The sequence below is a fragment of the Pseudoliparis swirei genome, chromosome 7 (assembly GCF_029220125.1).
Source record: "Pseudoliparis swirei isolate HS2019 ecotype Mariana Trench chromosome 7, NWPU_hadal_v1, whole genome shotgun sequence".
Classification (NCBI taxonomy): Eukaryota; Metazoa; Chordata; class Actinopteri; order Perciformes; family Liparidae; genus Pseudoliparis; species Pseudoliparis swirei.
The window spans coordinates 29,232,970-29,248,693 of record NC_079394.1 but is presented as its reverse complement, the minus strand read 5'-3'; the positions used below and the strand labels follow the sequence as shown (position 1 = coordinate 29,248,693).

Here is a 15,724-nt window from a genome sequence, read left to right as displayed (position 1 = left end):
AAGGGGGGGGAAAAAAACCCCGGGGAAACCCCGGGAATTTCCCGGGAAAAACAAAAAGGGGGGTTTTAAACCAATTGGGGCCTGAGATTTCCCCGGAAATTTTTTAAAAATTTTTGAAAAAAAAGAAAGGAAAAAAACCCTTTGGAAAAAAAGGGCCCCCGTTTCCCCCAAATTTCCCCTTGAAAACCCCCCCAAAAAAAAGGGGTTGGGAAAAAAACAAAAGTTATTTTTTTTCCAAATGGAAAATTTCCCCGGGGAAAAAAATTTTTGGGGCCCTTTTCCAAATTTTAAAATTTTTTAAAAAAAAAGTAAAAATTTTCCAGACCCCCGAGGGAAACCCCCCTTTTCTTAAATTTTTCCCCCTTGGGGGGGCCCCCGGTTTTGGGGACCTTTGGGGAAATTTAAAAACCCCGGGTTGTAAGCCCCCTGAGGAAAATGATATTTTACATTTAAAAAATTAAAAACCTTTGGGCCGGAGATTCCCATAACTACAACACAATGAAATTTCCCCAAATTTTTTGCCTTTAGTAAACAGGTTTTTCTGTTAAAACTGTCAAAAAAAAGAAAACTAAATATCACAAAAAATTTTTAAGAACATTTATGAAAAATTTCTGTAAAATACATTTCTTCTTGTAATTAAATAGGTCAAAGCCTTTAAAATTGTTTAAAATTATTTAAATGAACCTCAGGTTAAATTCAGTTCTCCGCCGATTCCCAAACAAAGACCAAATTTTTTTTTCTTGGAAAGATTGACCATTCCCCGGTTTAAAATTTTTGTTTTTCCCTGTTACAGGGGACCCCAAATAATTTTTCATTAAGATATATTTTTTTGATGTAACCCCTGAGCCCAGCGTATCAAAACCAAAAAAATTCTGATCCTGCAGCTGTTTTCCCGATCTTTTCCCAATGAGGTTGCTCAGATGTCCAAAAACACCTTTCTGGTAAAAACTTTTAAAAAACAAACCCTTTTAAAAAAACTTTAATCAACCATTATAAATTTTAAAAGATTTCACTTGGTTACTTCCAAAAATTTTAAACCCCTGATGAAGAAAAATGGCTTCAGAAACAATCTGTTATCTCAATCAATAATAATGTGAACTCCCGGTTGGTTTAAAAGGGTGTTAGAACCCACGGGGAGGACCCGCCAAGAGAAATTTCCAAAGGGTTTTTTTCAACAAATTTAAATTTTTTTTAAAAAACAAAGGGGTGGGGTTTTTTTAAAAATTTTTGTTCGGTACCTTTTGGGGCCTGCTTTTAAAAATTTAAAAATTTTCCCCCCTTGGGGGCCCCCCTTTCCCCCCGGCCCGTCGACAAATGAAAACCCCCTCGACACTGGGGAAAGGACCCAGGGCTTTGGACCAGTGTTCTGTTTGACCGTACGACTTTAAGGCCTGTTATAATGATACGTGAATCCTTAAACAAATAGACATGTAAATGAAACCAATACGGTTCATCATTCAAAAAATGGATTTCACCTGCTAGGTCATAGTAGCTACCATCCCAAATATTTCCACTGCTCAAAGCCATTTGGGTGTAACAAAATTTTTGTCAGAGACTGAAAATTTTTTTTTAACATTTTAAAATTAAAATAACAAAAAAATTTTTCAAAAAAAACTAAAATTAAAAAGGAAATGGCCCCCGTTATTGGCCAATTTCAAAATTTTTTGCGGGATTTTTAACTTTTCCCCTCCCCCTTTTCGGTCAAAAAGGGTTTTTCCCCCCCCAAACCCAGGGAAAATTCCCCAAAAAACCTTTGGGGGAAAAAAAAAACTTTAAAAACCAAATTTTTAAAATGTTAAATCTAAAAAAAAGGGCCCAAACTTTTTTAAACCTACAAATTTTGAAAAAGGGAAATGGGTGTCCTATTGGAAAAAGGTACCCCTTTTTCCGGGGAAAAAAAAAGGGGGCCCCCAAAAGGTTTCAGTTTCTAATGAAAAAAAAGGGCCCCCGAAATTCCTATTTAAACCTGGAAAAAAAGGGGTTTTTTTAAAAAAAACGTAAAAAGGGGGTTTTTAAAAAACCCTTCCACCTTGACAAAATCCCTTTGGCAAAGGGGTTTATTAAAAAAGTGGGGGTTTAAAAACCCTTTTAAAATTTTTTTAAAAAAAATTTCTTTTTAAAAATTTTTAAAAATTTTTAAAAAAAATTTTTTTAAAAAAAAAGGGAACTTTTCCCCCTTTTTAAATTTTTGGGGGCCCCCCGGCCAGGCCCTGGCAATACCTTTATTTTTCCCCGTTTTGGTTTTTCCGAGGGGTTTAAATTTAGGGGTTTTAAAACCCGGGTCCCTGGGCATGGATAAAAACCCCAAAAAAAGGGAAAAAAAACTTTTGGGGTATGCAAAATGTTTCTTTTTTTTCCCCCGGGGCAACCGAAAAACCGGGGGGAAAAAAAAGGGGAAAAACCCTAAAATGATTATTTTTAATCCTTGTTGAGCCAAAAAAAATTTTTTTCCGGGGTTCTCCAAAAAGGGTTACAGGAAAAATTTTTAAAAAAAAAAAAAAAGAAAATTTCCCTGTGGGGTTTTTTTGGAAAAAACTTGTTTTTAATTTTATTGTATTTTTATTTTTTGCCCTTTTTATTTCCAGGGTCTTTTTTTAAATTTATGCCCCCACCCTTTTTTTTCGGCCCCGGGGGTAAGGGGGTTTAAATGTTTTTAAAACCAAAATTTGCAAATTTTGGATGGGAAAAAAATTTTTTTTTGATTTAAAATTTTTAAGGAAAAAAAACAAAATTTTTTTTAAAAAATTTAAAAAATAGGGGTTTCCCCCCCCGGAAATTAAAAAAGGGCTTTCCCCCCCTTTTTTTGTGGACAAATTTTTTTCCCCAAACCCCAAAAAGGCCAAAAATTTTTATTTTCGCCCCTTTTGGGCCAATTAAAAACCCAAAATAAAAGGGGGCCTTTTAACCGGAAAGCCCGGGGGTTTTTTGGAATTTTTAAAAAAAAATTTTTTAAAATAAAACCCCCCCCGTCTAATTTTCTACCGGTCCCTTTAAAGGGGAAATTTTTGGTCTTTGATTTTTTTGGGGGCCCAAGGGAATTTTGGGGCCCCGGGGGTTTAAATGCGGGCCAAAACCCCAAAGGGGGAAAGGGGTTTTTCCCCGGGGTTTTTTAAAAAAACGGAAAATTTAAAAAATTTAATTTAAACCCCTTTTGACCCCAAACGGAGGGTGGGGCCAAACCCCTTTAGGTTAAAACCCCCCCAAACCCCCCCGGGGGTTTCCCTAAATTTAAAGGGGTTTTTAAACAAATTTGGGATTTTAGGCCCCCCGGGGGAACCCCCCCGGGGCCCAAAAGGTAAAAAAATTTGGCCTTGGGGGAAAAAAATTTCTCAAGAAATTTTTTCCCCCCTTGGAGGGTTTCGGACCAAAGTCCCCCGCCCTTTCCCTGGACATTCCCGAAAAGAAACCCCAAGGTTGGGCCCCCCGGCAAAAAGGGATTTTTTTTTAAAACAGAAAAACGAATTTCTCCCCTGGGGCCGTTTAGCAAAAAGGGAAAAAACCCCCCGGCCCCCGGGATTTTTTTCCACCATTTTTGGCCGTGGTTCGGGGCCGCCGGGCCTTTTTAAAAATTTTTGTTACCCCCAAAAAACCCCAAACTTTGGGGGCAACTTTTTTTTTTGGAAAACCCCCAACCCCGGGGATAAAAGTTCAAAATTTAGGTTTTTTATTAAAGGGGGGCGTTTTTTAACTTAATTTTTTTTTCCCCTTTTCCCCCTGGGGGGAAATTTAAACCCCATTGGGGTTCCACTCTTTTATATTTCCAAACGGATTCCCGAAAAACCCTTAAAGATTAAACCAAACGAATTGGGAAAAAAAAGGGGAAAATTAGATTTTGAAAAAGACATAACAGTGTACACCAGACAGCCAATAAGTTTACCAACTCTACATGTGTTCGGAGCCCAATGGCTCGCAGAGGAATGAAGACGCCAACAGGAAAGCTCTGTCACACGCACACCTACTGACTAACCTTTAAAAGCAGTACGCCACGCATGCCTGCATATGTATGTGCAGCACATACTAGTAGAAAGGACATGGTGGTTGTTTCCAGGTAATGCAATACTTAGACATCAGCAAAGGAAGCAGTTGTCGGAAATATGGCTTACACGCTTTCCCACATAGTAGAGAAAGTGTTCCACAGCCAATACCACTAGAGGGCTACGTGATATGCAGAACAGCACCTGAGAACTAAAAAGAAGTATGGACCACTTGAGCAGAAATAGAAAGACGGTTTGTTTAGAACATGTGCAACCTGTGGGTCCCAGCAAGCTTGTGCTAACACAGTTATTATTTGAGTCATAGGGCCATGCCATATGTCTCGTTTAGGATGGTACTTGATGATAAACATGCATTTCCATATATACAATTACACAAAATTTTCCAAAACTTTGTAGAGCGTATGATATGTTGCAGACATAATGCAAGGAAATGAGACCAATGAGAGGGAAATTTTCCCCTCATACCCATTCCAATATTTGAATATAATTTATTGAATTGAACACTATGCAAAGGTTAGCAAGTACTGCTTAGTGTTAATATGTCCGGTTTTCAAATGGGTGGATATAATCCCAGCTAAACATGCAGACGCCATAACGGCAGTGTGCCATTTGCATATCATATCAAACAAAAGGGATTCCAGAGACTGTACAGTGACAACGCTCTCATTTTGTAACTCTGGTCATCTCCTTAATGGCTTTAACATTTAAACATTCAGTTAAAACCATCATGATATCACCCCTAGAGTGCAGGGTTAGCCTATGACAAACGGCACAGTGAAGCTGAGGCTTAGAAAACAAATGGAAGAGACGGAGAATATGGAGGAATGTGTCTCTGGGTTGAAGACATGAGAATTCACGCCTACCTGGGTAGGGCTGTCACCTTTGAAATAGTGACAGGAGGCAGTTTAGAATTACCAATTATAGACACTATAAGAGGTAGATGATGTGGGGCAGAGTACACACCATGACTGGATGTTTTAAGCCTTTTAAAAAAGCACCAGATCGTCAACAAATAACCTGCCAGACATCTCTGCTCCCTCCAGAACACCTGTAGGAGCCAGATGGACCAGGTCCTCAACAAGGTGGTGAAAAGAAACATTGGCACCATCCACGCTGGAAGTCCATTTACCGCCTTGCTGACTTACTCCAACGCCGTTAAAAAATTGCTGGCAGAGGAACACTGATACAATGAGCCACTGCATGGTAATACCTCCAGGCACGACGGGATTGTGGTGTGAAGTCCAATACAAAGGGTGGTGGTCTGCTTTAGGGCCACTAATCTCAACCCGTGAAGAAATCAACTGAGCCACATCTATTAAGAAAAATGCTTGGTGAGGCATTGCAGTAGTTACAGTTGCTGCGAATTCTAGTGGTCAGGACTGCTGGAACTCTGACGAACTGCAGTCATGCAGAAAAGATGGACACATCTGAAAAAATGACCCTGGGGTCGGGACAGCTAAGAAGAGAAAACAACCATCGTTGAAGAATAAATGGTTTCTTTATGTATAAGTTGGCTAAAAGGCGGGAAACGAATGTTAAGTGTGTGTTCTGAAGTGCCTATTTCCTCTGACCAGGTGACCCTTCATGGCAAAGTGATGAACAGATTGTATAAATATTTCAGTATCCATGATACAGTAGGTTACCAAAAGGCCACAATAATAAGTGACGATATCATCCCCACACCTAGGTTTGAGAAATGGGATATGTAGTCGAATTTAAAAACTGGAACCATACCTGTTAGGGGAAACGAATCTCCAGCGGGCCGATCACAGGCAAGGAGCAACATCCAATGTGTTACTTAACAGATAGGTACTATCCCTAAGGGAAAACCAAATTGTAACCAACTGGACTAATGAGAAGGTGCCCGTCCCATGGGTAGAACATCAAATCTGCACGTGGATGGTCCAGGGGTTGGTGGTTGGTGTGGGCATAATGCCTATTTAACATTACTTCCAAGCTGGACAGGAATTTGTGCTCCTGTTTCGTGAGTGACCACACCGTTTTCCCTGAAACTGAAGACAAGCTCATGTCGGCACGCAGGAAGTGCCAGTAGCACAAACCTGCCCTATGATTCTGTATAAAATTGGCTGTCCCTGACCAATTCAAATGATTGGTCAACCGGCCTGGCAAGTAGCGCTGGCATTGTTCCCCGACATGCGTAGGCAAAAACATCCCGCGACAAACCAAGTGATTATATTAGGGTTGTCTATTAACTCTCCATCAATGTTGGACGTGTCAAAACAAAGAGATTATTCAATGAGAACCATGAAGTAGAACCGCTACGGCCCTTTGATTTACTCACTGCTGCGTCTGAGGTACTTGTGTTTTGATTGAATACAAGTTGTACATTCATTACTGATGACGTACATTCTGACAACATGACCCTGTAATGGATCGCCTGCAGGCCCTGGGTAGAGGGTTGGCGGCCGACCATGCTGCTGATTACCACAATCCAACTGGTTCGGCTTGGCTGTGGTCTGAAGCTGGCTTTAAACTCCCTCGTGCGCCTGGAGTATTGATGACATGTATTGTTCTGATGTGTTGTCTTATGGCTTGTATAATGCCCTGTATAAAAAAAGCAATGATTGGCAGGATGGTGGGTAATACCTGTACAATATGTCATGTTGCAGCAGGATGAATCTAAGAGCAAGAAGATTATATGCTCTGAAAAAGCCCCTTGTTGTATAATCTAGTGTTGAACGCCCAGTAATGAGTACAGTATCATAGTTTATAATGACGACGTTAGGAAAATGTGTATAATAAGCAACTAGGACTAAACATGAGAAAATATGGCACAAAGCTAAAAATAAAATCAAATGAAAACAGAGGGAATGTTAGTTTGATATATTAAAGGTTTTCATTGTATTAAAGAATGTAAACCCTATGAATTATTGTTTACCCTTGGGGTTGTAATTACTAGAAGAAGAGTAATCACAATCATATTATTGTTGTGTTGTTTATTCTGTACTGGACAATCAAGAGCAAAGGTCCAGGGTCACATCTTCACATCTGGTTACTGGGCGTGACACAGGTCAATCGTTGTGTTTCAGGTCTCCCACATAACTCAATTCTAACCCACACCACACAGGACTCAAGGTCATGAAGCTCATACTGGATAAGAGACTCATCCTGTTTTGTGTAACCACTTGTTTCAACAGCACTGTCGGGGAGAACTGAGCCAGAGTGTTCTTGAGACGCAGGAAGGCACAGCTCAACCCCTCTCCTTGCAGCAAAGTAAAACCACGAGCTCGAGTCTGTCATCTGTGGTCATTGAGTTGGTCTGGTAATTGAACCAGCGGGCTTATCTTAAGGTGAAACCCACACAGACTCAAGCAAGAAGCCTAGGTTGAGAGATGCATCAGACATCGGGGTTGGGCGCTGTTCTGTCCTGCAGACAGCAGGGCCAAAACAATAAACCCCATCCTTGTGCTTTCTCAATGCTCGCCTTTCTTCCCCAGCTGAGAGAAACTATGATGTGGGCGACAGAGCTGCTGGCATGTGAAGATGGTGTGAGTGATAAGGGCGACATCTTATGGGCTCGAAAGTGTTTAACTGCCATTCCTAGTTTGGGACGGGACCACAAGAAACTCCCCTCGAATACATCCATAGTCAGCCAACGGCTAAACTCCCGACAAGCCAGATGGGCTCTCTTTGGTCACGTTTCAACTTCTCTCCAACCCATCGCCCTGGTTCCAAAAATACTGCTTCCGATGCCTCTGTCCAGGGCGTTCACTCTGTGGGACCACAGTTACTCCTTGACTCTCATTCTCCCTCAGAGTCAGGCTGTACAGGGTGCCTCACTTGGGAGACTCAGTAACTCCCGATCCGAGGAGGCGCTTTGAGCAACCTGACCCTGGTAGCGGTCCGCCTAATCGCCAGTTCTGTCCCCAACTCTGTCCGCTCCCAAGTTCTCTCAGTGGGTCCACAGCTCCTGCCGCCATAATCACCCAGGTGCCAACCTCACACTCTCCCTTCTCGAGACATTTTTGTGGCCAACAATGGACAAGGACATCTAAGGAGTATTTGCTGCCATATGTACTATATGTGCCAGGAACAAGGCCTTTCATCGAGACCTGCAGTGATTGCTTCCAGCCCCTTCCAACCTTGGGGGCCCTAATTCTGGTCACATATAGCACTGACTTTCAGTATCACCGCCTACCTCTCACAAGGAAAAAATACTGTTCTAATCCATTATTGACCGTTTCTCCAAATGTGCTCACCATTTTGTGCCCTCTGCTCAAGCTCCCCTCAGCCCTGGAGACCTCCCAACTTCTTTACACCCAGCATGTTTCTCCGCCTGCATGGAATCCCCGGGCGACATCGCCTCCCGACCGTGGCCCTCAGTTCATCTCTCAGGTCTGGAAGAATTTCTGTCATTCACTTGGTGCATCTGTCAGTTTAACTTCTGGTTATCATCCCCAGTCAAACGGTCAAACTGAAAGGGCCAATCAAGACCTGGTATCTACTCTCCGCTGTGTTGCCAATCGCAATCAATCTACCTGGAGCTCCCTTCTACCCTGGGTTGAGTATTCTTCAATTCACCAGCACGTCCTCCGCTACTGGTCTCTCTCACCTTTCGAAGCCTCCTTGGGGTACCAACCTCCCTGTTTCCTGGAGTGGAGGAGAGGACTGAATTGCAGTTCTGGTCCGTCCAGCAACACATCTCGGACGGTGCCGTAAGATTTGTAGGACACCCGGCTCTGAACTTCCTCCGGACGCCTGCCAGAAATCAACGGGTCAGCCAACTCTTCACATAGACATGCCGCTTCCCCTTAGCACCCCTGGACAATCAGTTTGGTTGTCTTCCAGAAACATCTCCCTCCTCACCCCGAGTCTAAAGAGCTGTCCCCTGTTTCTTGGCCCCTTCTCATTGATGCTAATCATTAACCCTCTGCTGTCCGGCTCAGCTCCTCCAGAACCATGGAAGATTCATCCCACGCTTCATGTGTCCCAGATCGGCTTGTAGTCCACACCAGTGACCTGTGCCCCTCCGACTGCTCCCCTCCTCCCCCGGTCATTGATGATCATCCTTGCCTGGCGACAATCAAAGCCGGGCCTCATGGAGGTCAGGCGCCGGGGCAGGGGCTTGCAATACCTGGTTGATTGGGAGGGTTACAACCTGGAGGAACGCTATTGGGTGCTCGTCCACGCATCCCAACTTGGACCCCTGTCATGTTGAGGGAGTTCCACAGGGCAAACCCATTGACAGTGCCTGGTGGTCGCCAGTGAGGCTCCCTTATTGGAAGGGGGGGCACTGTGAGGATTTGCAGTGCTCTCTCTCTGTTCTCCTTTGTTTGTGTTTGTTCATTGTCTATCTGTCTTCCGGGCTGGGCGTGGCTGACCCACTTTTTGATTCCCACCAACTCTCCTCCTCAGCTGCTGCTCATCCTCCTGATTACTACTCACCTCCCACCTGCATATATACCCGGTTCCTTCATCCAGTATTTACCAGTTCGCTGCTTCCACCACGCCTGGTAACCCACTGCAAAATCGACCAGAAACGAGTTAGCAGTAATCCCTGTACTCCCAGTATCTCCTGTCCAGTACCCCCGCCTGCCTCTGCCTGCCACGCTCCAGCCACTCATTCCCTCCTGGCCTGGGTTCCTCCTGCTTCCACGCAAGACACCTGCCCCAGCCTACCAGTAGCTCACGCCAGCTCTGATCCCGCTTCGCTTGGTCCTCCACTTCCACCTCGGAGGAGACTCGCTGCTGGTCCGGGACTTTGTGGATTATTAGTTCCCCTGTTGTCAGTATAACGGGTTTTTGGAGAAATAAACCTGTTTCCCTTCATAATTTCTGTCTCCTTCAGTATTGTGGGTTCACTCCTGGAGCTCTCGGAGAGCGTAACAATATATATATATGGCCCCTGACCCTGTGGCCCCTGACCCTGTGGCCCCTGACCCTGTGGCCCCTGGCTCTGTCCCATAGGCCTGTTCAGTAATCCATCAGCAGCATGAAGCCAGACAAGTGTCAAGTGGGATTGTATATCAGGTATAATTAAAACTTTGGAGGTCCAGTTAGAGAGACTTTCCTCACTAAAGGTCAGAACATCAATGTCAGGATATGCGCCTATGACTTTGCAGCCATATGCATTGTAAGTAGCCAACAGTTGTATTAATGTGTGTATGTAGTAAACAACTGACTGTCAAGTTGCAAATAAAGAAAAACTAAACTGAATAACATCTACAACATATTTATTATTACAGATTTCAACTGAACTGGATTAATTATGAATAATAAATATTTAATAATAAATACTATCTTCTACTTATTTAAAGTGAAATAAAGGTTGGATTTGAAAAGAATCTGTTTTATGAAACCATTGTTTCAGCTCATTTTCTCTGTTCACATCAGTGATCATCAGTTAATCCATGTTACATTAAGATCATATTGGGCTCTTTTATCTTTATTTGAGCACCAGTGAACCTGAATTTTCAGAGTTCCAGGCCAACGTGACTCTCCAGAAAACTAGTCAGCAGCTTCACCTGAATCCTGCAGCTTGTTTCACTCAGATCCAGTTCTCTGAGACTGAGGGTTTGATCAGAGCTGATCCTGTAGAAGCATCAGCCTTCTCTCTCTGATCCCACAGCATGACAGTCTGTAACACAAAACAACACACAGAGTTTATTCTATCAATACACAATGAATCATTATTGACATCATGAACACGAGGGCTTTCACTTTGGTTTCATCTTCTTCTGTAAAACAGACATTTAGTTAAAATCCCGCCAGTTAAAGAAGAAGAAGTAAAGATGAAAACAATCTGTTCATCATCCAATCAGATGAGTTCATGTTTAATGTGAACCCACTTCACAAGGTTTCCAGCTGGTAGCAGACGGTAGAAGCAGCTTACGGCCGGAGGATTCATGACTTGTGAGAGAAGATGAACCTGATCACAAGGATCACAACAAGTCGTTTCAACACTTGTTTCACTTAAATGGATCAATGTTTGGTTCCTTTTTATGTGTGAATAAATAACTCTTTATGAGGAAATATTGACCACCAAATATATATATATATTAATAAAGTATGGTACATATAGTATACCTAATACTCTCTCTGGTGTCTCTAAGTGTAGCATTCTGTAGGTGACAGCTAGGTCCTGACCATTTGGCCTCTGAACCTTTGGCCCCTGACCATTTGGCCCTGGACCCTATAGGTCTTTGGACCCATTGGGCCTCTGACCATTTGCCCTGACCCTTTGGCCCCCTGAGCCTGTGGCCCCTGACCATGTGACCCCTGACCCTTGGCCCCTGACCCTGTGGCCCCTGGCTATGTGGCCCCTGACACTGTGGCCCCTGACCCTTGGCCCCTGACCCTTGTCCCCTGATCCTGTGGCCCCTGGCTCTGTCCCATAGGCCTGTTCAGTAATCCATCAGCAGCATGAAGCCAGACAAGTGTCATGATTGTATATCAGGTATAATTCTCCTAAACTTGAGGTCCGAAGTTAGAGAGAGTTTCCTCACTAAAGGTCAGAACATCAATATCAGATATACCTATGATTTTAAAGCAGCGCATTGGAAGTAGCCAATAGTTGTATTAACGTGTATGCGTAGTAAAACAACTGACTGTCAAGTTAAATAAAGAACTAAACTGAATAACATCTATAACATATTTATTATTACAGATTTCAACTGAATACATGTGAATAATAAATACTTTAATAATAAATACATTATCTTCACTATTTAAAGTGAAAAAGGATTTGAAAAAGAATCTGGTTATGAAACCATTTGTTTCAGCTCATTTCTCTCTGTTCACATCATTGATCATCAGTTAATTCATGTTACATTAAGATCATATTGGGCTCTTATCTTTATTTATAATTCAGTGAACCCACCTCAGAGTCTCCAGTCTACAACGTGGACTCTCCAGAAAACCAGTCAGCAGCTTCACTCCTGAATCCTGCAGCTGCTCACTGATCCAGTTCTCTGAGACTGGAGGGGTTTGACTTCAGAGCTGATCCCAGAGATCCTACAACCTGACAGTCTGTAAACACACAAAACAACACACAGAGTTTATTATATCAATACACAATGAATCATTATTGACATCATGAACACGAGTGGCTTTCACTTTGGTTTCATCTTCTTCTGTAAACAGACATTTAGTTAAAATCACGTCAGTGAAAGAAGAAGAAAAGATGACAGAAACAATCTGTTCATCATCCAATCAAGAGGAGGACGGACTTCATCTTTCAGTGAACAGCATTTGCTGAGTCAGCTGCTTTTTGTCGTGGCGTTGTGTTTGTTGGTCTCTGGTGATGTTTTTGTTATCGTGAAGCGACCCTGTCCAGGGGGCTTTGTATTTGGAGGGGTCTGTCCTCAACCCCCTCTAGCCCATCATGGGGAGGCAGTGTGCTGGTGGAGGTGCGTGGCTGTGATTGGTGGAGCAGAGGGGAGGCGGGTTGGACCTGCTCTGGGAACCGGAGTGAGTTAGTCTGTTAGACGAGGAGCGTGTTGATGAAACTGTCCGTGCTGTTAGCGTCAGAGAGCTTCGTCAATGTGTTGCTGAATGCTATCAATAAGCTGTCTCTGTGAGGGAAACCGACCCACACGTCACCATGGAGTTCATATCCTTCATCTGAGGGGAATCATGCTGAATGTGTCTCTTGAGTGAGCCGTGTTGTCGTGACGCAGTGTTGTTGGGTTGACTTGTCATGAATCAATGTGACAGGTTCTTGAGGATCAGTTCCTGTGGTCATGACATCGATGTGGACGACATGCAGCACGTGTGTGTGTGTGTGTGTCTGCTCTCTGTGTGTGTGTGTGTGTCTGCTCTCTGTGTGTGTGTCTGCTCTCTGTGTGTGTGTGTCTGCTCTCTGTGTGTGTGTGTGTGTGTGTGTGTGCTCTCTGTGTGTGTGTGCTGCTCTGTGTGTGTGTGTCTGCTCTGTGTGTGTGTGTGCTCCCTGTGTGTGTCTGCTCTCTCTGTGTGTGTGTGTGTGTGTCTGCTCTCTGTGTGTGTGTGTGTGTGTCTGCTCCTGTGTGTGTCTGCTCTCTGTGTGTGTGTCTGCTCTCTGTGTGTGTGTGTGTCTGCTCTCTGTGTGTGTGTCTGCTCTCTGTGTGTGTGTGTGTGTGTGTGTGTGTGTCGCTGTTGGGCTTCAGGGAACATTTAATGCACTTGTCAAATGTTGCAGTGTTATGTGAATATGAGGAGTTTCCACAACATGATGTCGTGAGGTTGTTCAGCTGTAGTAAGATGGCCCCGAAGGCCCCGGTAGAACATGTACGGCCCCCTACTGGTGTGTATGTGTAGTGCACTCATCATGACTCTTGTTGTGTCTCTTTGGAGTCATAATGCCTACTTTGTGGTCCTGTGTCTCTCACTGACATCCTGGAGGTGAAGGACAGGGGGCCCCTGACACATTGGGCCCTGACCCTTTTGGCCACTCAACCATTGGCCCCTGACACTTTGGTCCTCTGACACCTTTGGCACCTGACCCTTTGGCCCCTGACACTTTGGCCCCTGACCCTTTGGCCCCTGACCGTGGCACCTGACCTGGCCCTGACCTTGGCCCCTGACCTTGGCTCCTCCCTTGGCCCCTGACCTTTGCTTGAACTTTGCCCTGACCCTTTGGCCCCTGACCCTTTGGTCCTGACCCTTTAGCCACTGACCCTTTGGCTCCTGACCCTGTGGCCCCTGACCCTGTGGCCCCTGATCCTTTGGCCCCTGAGCCTTTGGCTCCTGACCCTGTGGCCCCTGACCCTGTGGCCCCTGACTCTTTGGCTCCTGGCCCTGTGGCTCCTGTGACTCCTTGGCCACTGACCTGTGGCCCACTGTGCCCTGTGCTAGCTAACTAGAACCTGCCTGATACATCTACAACATATTTATTATTACAGATTTCCAACTGAACTGGATTAATTATGAATAATAAATACTCTAATAATAAATAAATTATCTTCTCTTATTTAAAGTGAAATAAATGTTGGATTCAAAACAAATCTTTTGAAAAATGTGACTTTAACTAAACAATTTCATTTTATATTTAATTTAAAAAAATTTTTCTAAAAACCCGTTTTTTTGGATTAATCATGTTAATTTAAAAATATTTTTTATTTTGTTCATAGAAAGACAAAAAATATATACAAATTTTTTCTATTGGTGTCAACTCAGCATTGTTTAATTTTTTTTCCATTAAATTTAAATCTTATTAAACAGAACCCTCCTTTTAAAGGGTAAAATTTTTTTCAATTTTAAGGGGTTGTTTTTTGGGTCAAGCCCCAGGTTTTCCCTGTGTCAAACTTATGAAATATCAATTTTTTTATATATTTAAAAATACAACAAAAAAACAAAAAGTATACATTCAATTAAGAATATTAATTCAATAATTTTCTGAAATTTTAATTTGGTTAAAAATTTTTAAAAATATGTTAGTAAAAAAAGGGGGTTAACCTCTTCCATACTGAGGACTTTAATTTTTTTAGGGTTGTGAGTTCAGGGCATGTTTTTAAAGAAAATTATTCATTTTAAAAAGAACTTTTCTTTTTTTTTTAAATAATTTTTAGGGGGAAACAAATGTCAAATAAAATAAAGTTTCTTATTTTTCGGGAATTTTACACTTTTTATTAGCATATTCGGAAGCAAAGTTGGGGCAATCGGGGTGCCCTTTTTTTTGGGCCCTTGTTTTTGGGAAAAACTGTTGGCCAGGACCCCTGTCTTTGTCCCCTAAACATGATTTCTCCTTTTTTTTGGGCTACATTTTAGAGTAACAGTTTCATGATTTTAAAAGGGCATCTGAACTCTAAAGGATGAATTGAGCACTGCATTAAAACTTTGGGCCCGTTTTTTTTCCCCATGGGGCCTATCACAAAGTTTTTTAAACCCTAGAGACAGAATGACACTGCTGGTTAAAAACAACAATTAATCATTCTCCCTTTAAATTTTAAAAAAATACATTTGTATTTAAAACTGAGTTAAGGGTTTTTTTAAATCTTCATTTTTTAAAAATATTAACTGAATTGTCCTGCAGCTTTAAATTCAGTTTCTTCAGGCGTCAAGCGATGTCAATCAAAAGAGCCAAGATATTATATTCTTGTTCTCTGAAAGGAGAAATGTGTGTGCAGGGACTCCATCTGGTTATGAAACCATTTGTTTCAGCTCATTTCTCTCTGTTCACATCAGTGATCATCAGTTAATTCATGTTACATTAAGATCATATTGGGCTCTTATCTTTATTTATAATTCAGTGAACCCACCTCAGAGTCTCCAGTCTACAATGTGGACTCTCCAGTCCAGCAGAGAGGAGCTTCACTCCTGAGTCCTGCAGCTGGTTGTTACTCAGATCCAGTTCTCTCAGACTGGAGCACTGGGAGCTGAGGACTGAGGACAGAGCTCCACAGCTTTTTCTCTGGAGGTTTTCAGCCCCTTCAGCCTAAGGGAGGAACAGAGATTAATACAAACAACATGTTTAATCAAAGTAAAACATCAATCCATTTAGTAATGTTAACGTATCCATACAGAGCTTTGTTGGAGGCTTTGACCACCGGCATCAGCCTCAGAAGAGCCTCCTCTGAAGCAGAGTATTTCTTCAGGTCAAACACCTCCAGATCTTCTTCTGATGACAGTAAGATGAAGACCAGAGCTGACCACTGAGCAGGAGACAGTTCATCTGTGGTGAGACGTCCTGATCTCAGGGCCTGTTGGATCTCCTCCACCAGAGAACCATCGTTCAGTTCATTCAGACAGTGGAACAGATTGATGCTTTTCTCTGGAGACACATCCTCACTGAT

The 15,724-nt window shown here is 42.8% G+C and overlaps 2 protein-coding genes across 2 annotated transcripts in view; one reads left to right on the top strand and one right to left on the bottom strand.

The window, feature by feature from the left end:
- LOC130196675 (protein NLRC5-like) overlaps positions 1–15,724 on the top strand; it is a 1,158,129-nt gene that overhangs the window by 103,184 nt on the left and 1,039,221 nt on the right.
- Positions 1–15,724, bottom strand: part of LOC130196333 (ribonuclease inhibitor-like) — a 180,099-nt gene that overhangs the window by 162,988 nt on the left and 1,387 nt on the right. The window contains exons 2-3 of the mRNA XM_056418356.1: positions 15,443–15,719; positions 15,191–15,366 (exon numbers count right to left, since the gene is read on the bottom strand). Coding sequence (XP_056274331.1) covers positions 15,191–15,366; positions 15,443–15,719 — 453 coding nt within the window. The remainder of the gene's footprint in view (positions 1–15,190; positions 15,367–15,442; positions 15,720–15,724) is intronic.